Raw genomic sequence first — 13,420 nt, forward strand, 5'->3', positions numbered from 1 at the left:
CGAGTCCATTTTAATAGAGACACTATTTGCTAATCTGAAGAGCCCCTGGGCTTATGTTCACAGCATATCTTCTACATAATAAATAATTGTTCAGCTCTCAAGAAACACCAGTGACTTCTGAAAGCCTCTAAGAATATTTATCATTGCATCAGTTCTGGTTTTGGTAGGTGAAGGCATCTCCCACTTTAAAAGAACTGACTCAAAAGTTAAAGAAGTGGTGGTGAAAGATTATGCAAATGTACAGACCACTCCTCAAGCAATTTACCTTCTAAGGATAAATACTGAGTTGTGTTGGTAAGTTTATACAAGTCTTAGCTCAGAAGCATTTACTGTCTGGATACACATTGTCATTCAAGAAGGGGTGGAGGGGGGTGGGTAAAAGCTAGAACCTGGAGTCAAACAACTTGGGTTCCAATCCTGGTTTTAATCACCTACTGGTCACATGACTTTGGACAAGTCATTGAACCTCTCTGTGCCTGACTTTCCTCATCTGAAAAATGGGAACAATAATGATTCTCACCTCACGGGTTAGGTGTGAAAATAAAATGAATGAATACACAGTAAGTTCTTCATGTCAGCTATCATTATCGGTTTTTGCTTTCTTTTTTTAATCACTAATTTACAGCAAACTAGACCACAATGCTGTTGCCCTGCTGGTTTGTAAAAATATTTTAAAGTGTTATGCTCTGTAGCTCTTGAATATAAACTTTGGGGTTTCCTTTAATGTACAATATCATAAATCATATTGGAATCAAACGACTACATTTTAAAAAGCATGCTAACACTTTAAATGAGTCAACAGGATGAAAATATAAATTCAAACATTCATTTATTTAAAAATTTTTTGGTAATACTTGAAACTTTGGGCTACTTTTATATCTTATTTAAGTAAATTTCTTCTGCAGAGAATTTTTGCCTTATAGTTTCAAATTTGTTAGCCCAAGTAGAAGACCTCAAACTATTACCTCATACTCTCCCCTGGTAATAAGCAGAAAAATCAGACCCTGGGTTTGCAGTTTCTAGTTCCTCATATTTTTCTGCTGAACCAACCTTATGCCAATAGGCAATTTAAACAGATTGAGGACTTCCCTGGTGGCACAGTGGTTAAGAATCCGCCTGCCAATGCAGGGGACACGGGTTCGAGCCCTGGTCCGGGAAGATCCCACATGCCGCAGAGCAACTAAGCCTGTGCGCCACGACTACTAAGCCTGCGCTCTAGAGCCCATGAGCCACAACTACTGAAGCCCGTGCGCCTAGAGCCCGTGCTCCACAACAAGAGAAGCCACCGCAATGAGAAGCACGTGCCCTGCAACGAAGATGCAACGCAGCCAAAAATTAATTAATTAAAGAAAAAACTTAAAAAAAAACCAGACTGATTCTTGACCTTAAATAGAGAAATACCGCTCTGGCTCCCTGGGTTTCAATGTTCCTTCCTCCTTTCATTCAAATTCTTCTCCTCTAGGTGGTTAGGTGCTCTGCTTACCCTTATTTCTTCTATTTTCAGCACAACAAAGATGCCAATATAATGAAAAGCAAGGCTTTAAAAGCCAAAAACCAACTAGCAGGGCAAAGAACTACCGGTAATGCCTTGGTCTCTGAGAAGCTACCATCTCCTCTGGGCTTTGCCTATTGTTAACCGAGTAGGTGTTGATCACCCAAGGTCTCCCTCCGCCACCCAACCTCCAGGCCTAGAGGATGTGGCTCCTGATCTATCAGTAAAGGGCCGCTCAACAGCAGGACCTACCTTCAGCCTAGAACGCATTTCAACTGGTGTTGTTCTAATGGAGTATCTTCCCTTGTTCTCTAGATCTTTTCTTAATTGTGACAAATTCAGTTTTAACTTAGGTCTTCTCAATAGGGTTCTGAAAAATGTATGCTTGTTTTTCCTGTGTCTTCTTCTGACATCAGTTTCTATAGTTTTCCCAGTTGTCTTTCAAGATTCTACATAACCCTGAGTTAAATCAGTTTGCCTTCTTGCACCTCTCTCTTCTGAGATAACACAGCATTGTTCCTAGGAATTTTTTTTTTTTTTTAAACACTCGCAACAGCATTCCTTTGCATTCATCACTCTACCTTGCTCTTGATGACCGAATTTAGAAGATAGGAAAACTTTTTCTTTCAGGCCACAGATTACTCTCTTCAGCACTCAAGGGCAATCATTAACTATAAAAGCCCACAGAGTACTCCTGTAGATGGTAGAAATCTCTCCTTTTATTGCTATTAAATTCTTAATGGGGATCTCAGATAGCTGGGAAATAGGACTCTTGGTGCAACCTTTGCTGAGGCCCTGCACAGTCATCATGATTCAGGGAATTAAACTCCCCTCCCTAGGCAGTATTCTGCCATAGAAATGAAGGAGGTGGCAAATGGCAAGTCGTGGTGCCTGCTATTATTGGAGGATAACTTAAAAAAAAATACAAGTACTAAAAGCTAAAGTCTTATTTCTAGCCTTCTTGATTTACAACACTAAGGCTTGGACAAAAAAAAGAAAATATGGTGGGTGTTTTGTGGAGGTATTCCCACCCTCCAGACACAGCATCACATATCATGGTGTCTGCTTCTGGAATTATAGAGAAACTGGAAACTGCTTACTGCATGTGTCTGGGTTTCTGAACTCTAGGCTTCTGGCCAAATGTAGCTGAGAAGCTGATGGTAAGGTGATACAAGCTCTCTTTTGGCCTGGAGAGATTTTCTGGCTTTGCTTAGAAGTCTAGATTTAAATGTCATATGTAATTGGTATTGATGTGTTCCAGAGGTTGGGCCTTGCTGTGGTCACCCGTTCTGGACAAAAAAAAAAGAGGGCAATATGGAGGAACTGGGGTACAGGGACTTGGAGGTGATGGTAGGAGGATGAGTGTACCTCGCCAAAGACTTGGGAGGGTAAATGAGGAAGACTATGCGAGTGGGTGAGAAAATGGAGGTGTTAGAACGTGAGACCGAAAACCCAAAGGGTTAAGCAGACGACTCCTCGGATCCCAGAACAAATTAATTAATCATTTCATGCAGCTATTTCCACTAAATGAGGATGACACAAACTGATCAGCTGAAGAATAACTGCTGGAGAGAACCATAAAAACTCTACATTGCTAAAAATGGCTGCTATTAACTCAGATTCTACACGTGTCTACTTTTCTCCCTCTTGGCCAACAGTACTTTTCATTTCCAATTGAGAAGTAATAGTGAATAATCTAGTAGCTGCAATGTAAGTCATGCAGATAAACACAACAAACTGGCCAGCCCACGATTTATTGATTTTTAAATAAACTAGCTCACTTCCCAGCTACAAATTCACTTCTAAACTGGTAGTAAAATAAAGCAAAAAAATCATCACTTTGAACTTGTGTCCCTCCTAGGTTTTTGTTACTGGACAACGAGTAATTGCCAGTGACCCATCACTGCTTTATACCCTAATCAATCCAATTAATAGTTATCCTCCTCCCTGCTCTGCTGAGATTTAAGCCATTATTCTGTACCAAGCACATTATCTACCGCTGCCTTGGAAGGAAACACAGTTTTTGACAGTAGCAACAAGCACCTTCATTATTATTCAAGACTCAACCTTAGGAATATGATCGATGCTCTTTTACCTCAGGGAAGAAAGTTCTCAGAGCAAAATGTTTGTAGTCAAGGAAGGGAACAGTTCCAAAACTATCAACCACATCCAATTTATCCATCTGCAGCTCAGCAAAGCCTGCAAAACAGAATCCCAAGAGCAATATTTTAACTCAGAAAACAATGGATAAGATCTTCTGCTGTTTTGTCTAACACGGAGTATGACCTTGGTTTTCATTAAAGAAGAAACAGTAGATAATTACTTGGTTGGCTGCAGAGAAGAGCTGAAATAAAACACAAAGCCAGGCCTAGACCCTGCTGTTCAGTTGTCTTCTATACAAACAGCTCTCATTACTGTGGCTGGTTCCGTTTAAGGGTTAAAAAAAAAAAGGGGGGGGCTTGTTTTTCTACAAATAAAATTTTGGAGCCTACCGTCACGTATCTCTTTCCGGAGCTCGCTCTCCAGGAGCTCCAGCTGTTGGCTCTGTTTGCGACTCAGTTCCTTCGATTTGTGCCTGGTCACTCCCACAGCCGCTGTGGAGACAGAGATCCAGCAAGAGACTGACAAAAAGGAAAACAGAACCAACCTGTACAGTCCTTTACAGAAGAGGCGGCGGAGGGAGAGCGAGAAAGGCTAGCCTGGAAGAGGTGGAATTTCTAAGAAGAAAGATTCCCAGTGAGGGGTCACTCTACAGATGAAGATGCTCAAATGCAACAGAAAACCCCCCAAAAACCCCTACTCATCTTCAAAGTAAAAAACTAAATCCAATAACCTTCACTTGGAACCAAAGATCCCAGCTGGCTGAAAAGGAATGAAACAAGCCAAGTTTCCCTACAGCCACAGGCCACTTAATATTGTTCTGTTCTTTTTTAATGTTTCTAAACATCCCTAGAGAAATAAAGTTGAGCCTTAAATGCAGAAAAAAACCCCACACATCCACAGTGAGTTACATGAGCCAAACTTGCATAGATCAAATGGGGTGACAGGATGAGTGGTCCCCAGTGAACGCTTGTATCTGGATATTGCTTCTTTCTCCACTTCATTTTGCTTCTAACTATGCTGTAGATGCAGTAAACCGAACAAGTGCGGCACTCGGGTTCATGTCCCCGCTCTGTCATTAACTAGCTGTGCGACCTCAGGGAAGTTCCTTAGCATCTCTGTGCCTGGCTGCCTTATCTAGTAAAGTGCCTGCCTCCTCGTGACACTGACAGGATTCTAGGAGGTAACTCACAGAAAACATTTAGATCTTATTTTTAAAAAAGCATATGTAGCAATTGTCAACTCTCATTATTATTCTCGGAAGTTTTTCCTCTTTTAATAGAAATTTCATGATAAAAGGATCCTGCTAGATGTGAATGATGCTGGAGGAAACAAAATTCAATACAGCTGTGTGCTGGACCACTTCATAAAGTCAACAGTCTTAATCATAACGTGCATCATGTATCTTCAAGAGAGGGTGGAGCAGGCAGGGATTCTCAAATTTGCTTGACTGTGGAGCCCTCTTTCCAGGAGCATCACTTGGGACCGCTGGCACTCAGACCACCGTTTAGGCAGCACCAGCTCACTGCCTGAAAATGGAGCTAGCAGGCCACGCCCACAAAGCAGGGAGTTTTTCCTGGCTGAAATCTCCAGGGGAAGCTACAGGGGGTGTTTTGTAGGTGGCAGCCTTAGACCAGGTGTGTATAGTGTTTTCACTAATGATGTGATCGATGGTCTGAAGAGTACACTTACTCAAGCTGCTAAGGACACATGCCTCCATGGAATCATGGTAAGAAGGGGAGGAGAATTTTAAACAGCTTTGCAGATACCAATGAAACCAAAAGTGATGTGTCAGATGGAGCCCACTTCACCTGAAAGAGCATAAACAATCTCTACCGACAAAGTGAAGGGAGAGGAATGAAGATGCGCAGAGAGCCCAGGAAGAGATCAGAGGTTTCTGGGAAGTCACAAAGTAGATGTGACTCCATGATGAGACTGCTCTACCTAGAGCTGCCTGACAGCAGCGGATTCTCAAAATCGAGCTCAGCGTTTAGAATTTACAAGTAATCTTATTTGAAGCCAGCACCGGCCAGGACTTTATTAAAATATCAGGCCCAATTCTGGATTCTAGCTGCATTAAGAGTGGTGGATAACTTGGAGAGAGCTTTAAAAATACCTGAAATGATCATCAACAGTACAAAACAGGGTCTCTGCAAAATGAATTCATTCCATTAGGCTAGTTAACAATACACACAAATCCTTCCTTCACTGGACTGGGAACTAGCCAAGAGAAAGGACCAGGACTGAACTCATCTTCCCTAAGTCCAAAGCCTTGCACAGCTATCAGCAACATAACAGGTGCTCAATAAACGTCAGGTAAGTGCGTGCAGGGATAGATGAATGAGTGAGTGAGTGAGTGAGTATACGGAAGGAGACCTTAGCAACTATTAACCGAAAACCATTAGAGAGGCGATGCCTGCATTAAATCAAGGAATATGATGGGCTCCATAGCTTTGGAGGAGAGTTCTCTTTTTTAAGGAGGACAAGAGGAAACAGACTTAAAATGAAAAGCAGCTCAGAAACAGAGGTCAAAAACTGAATGGCTGCAGGGACCAGGTCCTCAGATGAGGTAAGTGGCCTGGATGGAGACAGTAGGGAGTGGTGGAGACTATGGCAAAAGCTCAGTGAACACCTGCCCTCTCTCTAGGGGTAGCTGCTCCTCAGCTCCAGCAAACTGATATTATGGAAAAATTAGGATCCAATGATCCAGATCTTTCAAATTTTCAAGAATCGCCTAATTTTAAAATGTTGTCAATTACTTCAAATTTTTAAAAATGCTAAGTGGGCCAAACAAAACACATCGGTTGGCCAGATTTCACCCAGTGAGCAACCACCATGGGATCACTGTGCTTGGATGAGCCTTGGAACATTTTAATAGATGGTACAGATCACACTTCCAAAACACAGTTCTGCCAGGAAAGACAGGGCTGGGGTAGGGGTGAGGGGCGGGGTTTGCTGGGATGAGAAGGCAGGATGAGATGACCAAGTCTTAGAGCCCCAAATCCCAGAGGAATTCTGAGGAAATAATGTAAATGGGACATTTGTCATCACAATTCACAGGTTCAGGGAAGCAAAGTGGATTATATTTCTCAAACACCAAGATACCAACCATCTTTGTAATCCAGCCTTTTATCAATGAAGCATCCTAAAAAATGTTTAGAAAGTCCTCCACGTGTACCTATTAGTCTTTTCCCAAAGTTTTGATCTGGGTTTTCATCCATTGATACTTAACTGAAGCAAACAGCCCCTGAAGGCTGAAAGCCTTCCTGCCTGCCGAGGCCCCAGGGAATAATTTCTCTGACAAAATTAAACAGGGCACTTACCAAAAATGACAATCACTAGCAAGACGGGCAGCCCAATCAGAAAATACCAAGTGGAAATAACCGATTCCCGCTCGACGTACAGTTCCAGGTTTCCCAGTTTGACCTAAGGGGACAAAGAGGTGGGGTCGAGGTGGGGACCACATCTAGGTACACAATTTTTCCCCCCAAATGGTTTTCTCCAAGATACAAAAAGAGGTGGCAAGCTAGGTAGGATATCCGAGTTCAAGTCCCGTCTCTGGGCAGATTAGCTATGTGAATTTCAGCCAATCAAGAACATTCCCTGTGCCTTGGTTTCTGGATTCAGCTCCAATCAGTTGAAGGGCTAGACCCACAGATTTTACACTTGGGTCCTCTTTGCCCTGGGGGTTTTAAACTGCAGGAATGGGGGCGATAAGGAGATAGTAACCTGTGGGTAAGACACCCTCTTACCCCTGGACTAAGGAAGTAATCCAACTCTTTAACCTCTTCTACATCTTGTGTTTTCTTGATGGGCCTATTTTGAAGGAAGCATTCTGTGGGAAAAACCAGTTTGGCAATGCTGCCAGGATGATCCCTGAGGGGCTTTTCCAATTTTAGGTTTTGATTATAAAAGTTTGTAAAACTTGTAAAGGGAAAAACTCTATATCAAGCCTTATTTTTGCATTGACATACATATAAGTATTGAGGAACATTACCATCCTGGGAGCCACGGCTGCCCCTGTGGAAGTATCTGTGCAAAGTGGCTAGAGTGCAGACTCCGGGCCCAGACAGCCCAGGTTCTAAGTCCCAGTCCAGAGAATGAACCCGGGCCCTCGGCAGTGAGAACACGAGTCCTAACCACTGGACCGCCAGGGAGCTCCCCCTTGCTGTCCTTCCCAGCTGTAGGAGCTTGCGTGAGTCACCTATCCGTGCAGCTCTCACTTTCCCCATCTCTAAAATGCGATGCTGTTACGCCTCTTCGGAGGGTTGTCGTGAAGATGAAACGTGCCGGCATTTGTTTGTAAGCAAGTTCCTGGCACTCCCGCTCAGAGCTCTCCAGCGGACTCCTGGAGCTCAGAGCCAAGTCCCCACAATGACCCCCAATTGGCTCTCCACGCTCCCCCTGTTAATGCTCTCACCTCCTTGGAATACTCCCCGCCTTGTTCCTTCCACTCCGCCACACTGGTCTCCTTGTTGCCCTTTAACAGCACGAGGGAGGGTCCTGACCCAGGAACTTTGCAACCTGTGGTTCCCTTTGCCTAGAACACTCTACCCCAGATGGCCCACAGCTCATGCCCCTCGTATCCCTGAGGTCCTGATTCAAACGTCGTCTTTACAGGGAGCCCTTTTCTGGCCGCCATCGTAAACCTTGCAGCACTGCCCCTCACCTCCTGCTTCATTTTTCTTCATAACAGTTACCACCATCTAACACATCTTCAATTTATTTTCTATACTACCTGCCTTTTTAGGTAAGATCCATAAAGGCAGATATTTTGGGGGGTGGGGGGGGTAGGCGGGTCTGTCTTCTTCTCTGCTATGTCCCTATGTCCCAGTGCAGGCACTCGGGAACTAGTCCTGGATAATGAAGGGTGCTACCATTTGCTCTTCTCAACTAACCAGACACGTGGGATCCCTTGTGAGTTTAGTTGCTGTTATTCATTTTATAATTATTATGACCCTCTTTACCGTACAACAGACGGACCAAGGGAGGTTCAGCTAAAGCCAACTTATTTAAGGCCACACAGCTATTAACTGGTGCAGCTGAGACACAAACACATTTTGTTTTGCCTTCCAGTTGATGTTCTTTTTTCTTATCCTTTACCCAATTACTTATGACTCTAGATCATAAAGCATTTTGGAGGGGGGGATATAGACTGTGCAGAGTCTCATATGGCATGAATACTATAAACGGAGGTTTCTAATATGTTTCCCTTCACCACGGTCTCCTGTCTTTATTGTGGGACATAAATATACCAGTGATGGGACGGACCCTCAAACGTGTCTGGGAAGAGATTAAATGCAGTGAGTCTGACTTCATGGTGGAGGAAGCAGCCCATGACCCCTAGATTATCTGGTCCCCATTAGACTCCACTGCCACTTTCAGTGTGCCAGGGAAGCCCCCATTCTGGGTGTCTGCCAAGACATGCCACCTCTGCGTTTGGGCAAAGAATGACAGCTCGCTCGTCAATGGGTCTAGAGATTCTGCTGCAGAGGCTGCGGTCTAAACGTATGGCTAGAACAAAAGCTATCAAGACTCATTAGTGTCACAAACAATGGTGTGCTCAGTGCTTTGACATTCCAATGGCACAGGGGTGGGTTCTGCAAGCTATTCTGGAGGAATAGCGTTTGGGCCTACAATACCAGCTTTGTTTATCTTCACTGAAAGTGAAGATCTAACGATCCATAAAAGATTCTATTCTGGCTTCTGGTTTAGCCAAGGAATCCCCCCTCCCCCCGCCCCACACCAAATAAGGTAAAACTGACGGGTAGGACTGTCAGGCAACCTACGCGAACTTTCTTGGAAGAGGTGGCGATGCTGTTTGCCGCAGTGATGCCTTTAATTTTGCAGAAGATGGTGGTGAGATCTTGATTTCTAGTAATATTTTCAAAACTGCAATTTAATTGCTCATTTTCTCCATGAAAGAGAGTAATTTCAATGTCTTTCTTGGAAATGTTGAAGTTATCATTTTCTTTCTGTGAAGAACAAGGTGAAGATGAAGAAGTCAAGGCGTGTGTGGAAACTCACAAACATAAGACACCTTCCCTGTGGAGGGGAGCACATCCTCCCACCCGAAATGAGAGAGACATACTTGAATTTTGACTTCCAATTCTGTGTCCACCTCAGGCTCAGCCCGGTACCCTGTAAATCTGGGGTCGTCAAGGTACTGCAAGCTTCCACAATCCAAGTAGGTCTCCTGGACCCTGAGCTTCACAGTGACATTTGTACGCCCTTTTGAACTCTTTAAACTGGGGGCTAAAAATCTGCAGTGAGTCGCCATACAATATTCAGAGACCTGAGGGAGAAGGAAAGAGCATTTTGACAGCTTCATTAATGAATTTCAGCTCTGGGACTGAAGAGCTAAGTGACCTGGGCAACTGAACCTCTCTGTGCCTCTGTTTTCTCCTCTGTAAAATGGGGATAACAGCATACCCACCTCATGGGGTTGAATTAACTCTAAATTAAATGAGATGAGGTCTCACTAAATTAAATGAGAATATCCATGCAAAAATGCTTACAAATCCATGCAAAAGAGCACTCAACAAATGCTAATATGATTATTAATATTATTAGTAATAATGAAAGAAGAAGGTGATACAATAGGAAAAAAGGGTACTCGGAAGAGAAGTCAGCTAGAGAAAGGGGAAGACTGCACCAACGGGCCTGTGTGTCCTTCAAGACGTCAAGGCTGAGTCCTGGGAAACTACAGGAAGGGAGGAGCCAGTTCTTCGGCAAGGCTGGCTGCAGGCTTGCGTCTGCTGGCTCAATCACTCTGTGTTGCCGAACCCCTGTGCTTTTAGCAGAAATCACTAACCACAAGAGGAAAAGGCTTTGCAGGCCTAACAAAAAGTAGAGGAAAACAAAAGTAAAAGGGACAACACAGCTCCCACGAAAGAAAGAGCATGAAGATGGGAAACCACGCAGAAAGGGTGGCCCACTTTACAGGCTTATTTAAAACAAACAAGCGAACGTAAATACTGTCATTTTCAGGTGTGCAGAGAGTTGGGCAGAGAAAGCTGCTGGGAGAGGGGAAGTTGACAAACGTTCTCAAGAAGAGCAGCTAAGGCTCCTAAAAGGAAATTTGCCAGATGGGGATTTTTCCTCTATGTTATTTGCTGTCTAACTAATGTTGGAATTTTAAAAAGAGGGTGGGAAGAAGCAACAGGTGGGAAAACCTGATGCAAGGCACTGAGATGTGGACAAGCAGAACCTCCCTTCACCTTTAACGCCTTTCCAAACGACGGCCCTGAATCTCTCATTCACATCTCTGGCGACATGAAGAAAACCACAAAACCCACTGCCTCAGCCCTCTCAACAGCCGGAACCCCAGCAGGCTGGCTTTCTGCTGAAGATGCCTTCTAGAAAGATTCCTGGTGATAGGGTCACCCTAACCTCATTCTCTACTCTCTAAATTTCCATACCAGTGTCATCCGAAATGCTCTTTTTCTCTAGTTTCTGAGCAACTTCTTGGCCACCTTCACTGGCCATCTTGTTTTCTTTCACTCCTTAAAATTAAGCTGTTTGCAAGATTCCATCTCAGGCGCTCTTTTCTTCTTCCTTTGTGCCCCCACTCCCAGGATGTCGTTCACATTCTCCTTCTAACGACCACGCTACAAAGATGACCCGTCATCTCCCCACCATCCCTAGATACCTGCAAGAGCATCCTTATGGGTCTCCCAGGCTTTTTTTCAGTTACTGCCTCTCCATACGATCCTATGCACCATCGCCAAAATCATCCTCATCAAGGGTACCTATCCTCACGTCACTCCCTGCTCAAAGATCTTCAATCCCTCCCCACTGCCTACAGAGTTAAGGGCAGACTTTTCAGTCTGATCCTCTCTTCCGGCCCAGCGTGGCTTTGCAGCCGTCCCTCTGGCTCATTCCCGACCCATCCTCTCGGCTCCAGCAGAGCAGGACTCACCAATATTCCCATCAGGGGCCTGTGAGTGAGTGTCTCCTCTGCCCCCCTGCTTCTACCTGCTCATACCGCTCCACTCCACAGACATGCTGAAATCTGCTCTAGTTTAATTTCTCTTTCATGTGAAAACACACAGTGGGGTATCTGAGCTGGAAGGGAACCGGAGGACCTAGAACTTCAACACGGCCTGTGCGCTCAGCTTTCCATCCCAGTGTAGATTACCCGTCTCCCTCGGTGAAGGCAGCGTGACTCTCTTTTTTACCTTTTGTCCCTGCAGCCAGGAAAATGTTTGGCCCACAGTAGGTGCTCAGTGAATTCTACTTGATATAGGGACAGCACTGGGAAGGGAGAGCAAGTTCACTCACAAATGCAGGCAATGCCTCTGGTAAGAGGGTCAGTCTCTACGAACCACTCAACAGGATGTGTTGACATCATGGAGATGGGGCCTGGAATCAGATACAACATGAGGCTTGGAACTGGCTCTGAAGGGTGTCAGGACTCGGACATGTGTATGACAAGGATCTAGGAGGACTTAGGAAGGCCTCCTGGACCTAGACCTGAAGCCACCCTGGTTCCAAGCGGAGGCCGGGTCTGTGGCCACTAACATGCCTGCCAGCTTTGGCAGGTAGTGGTCCGGCTGGGCCTCAGAGAGGCTGTTATCTTCACATCTCTCATGAAGGAGGGACAGAAAGGGGAAGAGAGAATGGGGAGAGCCTTCGAGAAGAGCCTAGAAGTGCACTCAGAGGCCCCGACTTGTCTCTGAAGTTCATCATTTCCCACAACGAGGCCCGTGTGTGAATCGTGTTGGGCTAAGAACTAAGTGGGGCTGAGGGCCAGACCCCTGTGCGGGGACAGGAAAGGCAAGAGGAGGTGAGGTCAGAAGGAAGGCACCAAGCCAGGTCAAAGAGACAAGGGCAAGAGAAGGAGAAGCACTTGACAGCATCTCTGGGACTTCCACAGGTCACCTCACCTCTGAACCACAGCGTGCTCTGTGTGGTGGGACCACTACCACCTACTCTCCACAGGAATGCTCTTCCTTCCATCACACCTCAGCCACTCACAAGGCATTCTCACACGTATTCACAAACACTGTCTCATCAAGGTGACTCGTTACACAGGGAGGAGATGGCAGGTCTTGTCGTATCACCTCTCTTCCCTCTGTGCCACACCTCGAAACTCTCAACTCCAAGTCTGAGGTCTTATTATTTCCATTATAGTACAGATGGTATTTATTATAGATCATGCAACAGGTAAAAGCTGATGACAGCACAAAGGCACAGGAACAAAAAATACACCCCCACATATCTGAGTGAGATGAAAACAAAATCATCCTTGAAAATAACTATTATTACAAAGCAGCTGAAGACTTACATTTATGTTTCCTTTTAGCTCGTGTGAAATGATTAAGTTGTCAATTACATCAAAATTTCGACCCATGATGGTTATATTTTGACCACCACTGCAAGGCAAAAAGCAATGAGAGGAGTTTCATAGATAAACACACAGGCATTTTGCATTTATGAATAAAACCATCCATTTATTCGTACTCAATATTAAACTCAGTTATGTTTGAGAGCAAATTAATAAATTCTAATTTCAAACGCACGACAGCTTAAAAAGTCTTTTCATGATACTGACAGTTTTTAAGATACATAAATATAAAAATTCAGGTTGGATCCCGTTTTAAGTCTAAGAAAATGTCCAAATTCTTGTATAGAATTTTGAGTTTTGCTGTGTCATGTTTCCACATATAATTAGATCATCAGCTGTACCTTGAAAAGATTTCACTAAATAGAATTTTGTTTGATTACTGTTTAATCTATATGAAGACTTCAATCTAACAGCTTTCAAAATCAAACTCCCAACCTACCGATTATATTTTATGTAGGGAGACAGGGAATACTTTGGAC

The 13,420-nt window shown here is 44.3% G+C and overlaps 1 protein-coding gene across 1 annotated transcript in view; it reads right to left on the reverse strand.

Moving 5' to 3' along the window:
- Positions 1-13,420, reverse strand: part of PLXNC1 (plexin C1) — a 141,882-nt gene that overhangs the window by 42,803 nt on the left and 85,659 nt on the right. Inside the window, exons 12-17 of the mRNA XM_079937189.1 lie at positions 12,882-12,969; positions 9,684-9,887; positions 9,382-9,567; positions 6,916-7,018; positions 3,985-4,086; positions 3,588-3,691 (exon numbers count right to left, since the gene is read on the reverse strand). Of these exons, the coding sequence (XP_079793315.1) occupies positions 3,588-3,691; positions 3,985-4,086; positions 6,916-7,018; positions 9,382-9,567; positions 9,684-9,887; positions 12,882-12,969 (787 nt within the window). The remainder of the gene's footprint in view (positions 1-3,587; positions 3,692-3,984; positions 4,087-6,915; positions 7,019-9,381; positions 9,568-9,683; positions 9,888-12,881; positions 12,970-13,420) is intronic.

Source organism: Stenella coeruleoalba (genome assembly GCF_951394435.1).
Source record: "Stenella coeruleoalba genome assembly, chromosome: 11".
Classification (NCBI taxonomy): Eukaryota; Metazoa; Chordata; class Mammalia; order Artiodactyla; family Delphinidae; genus Stenella; species Stenella coeruleoalba.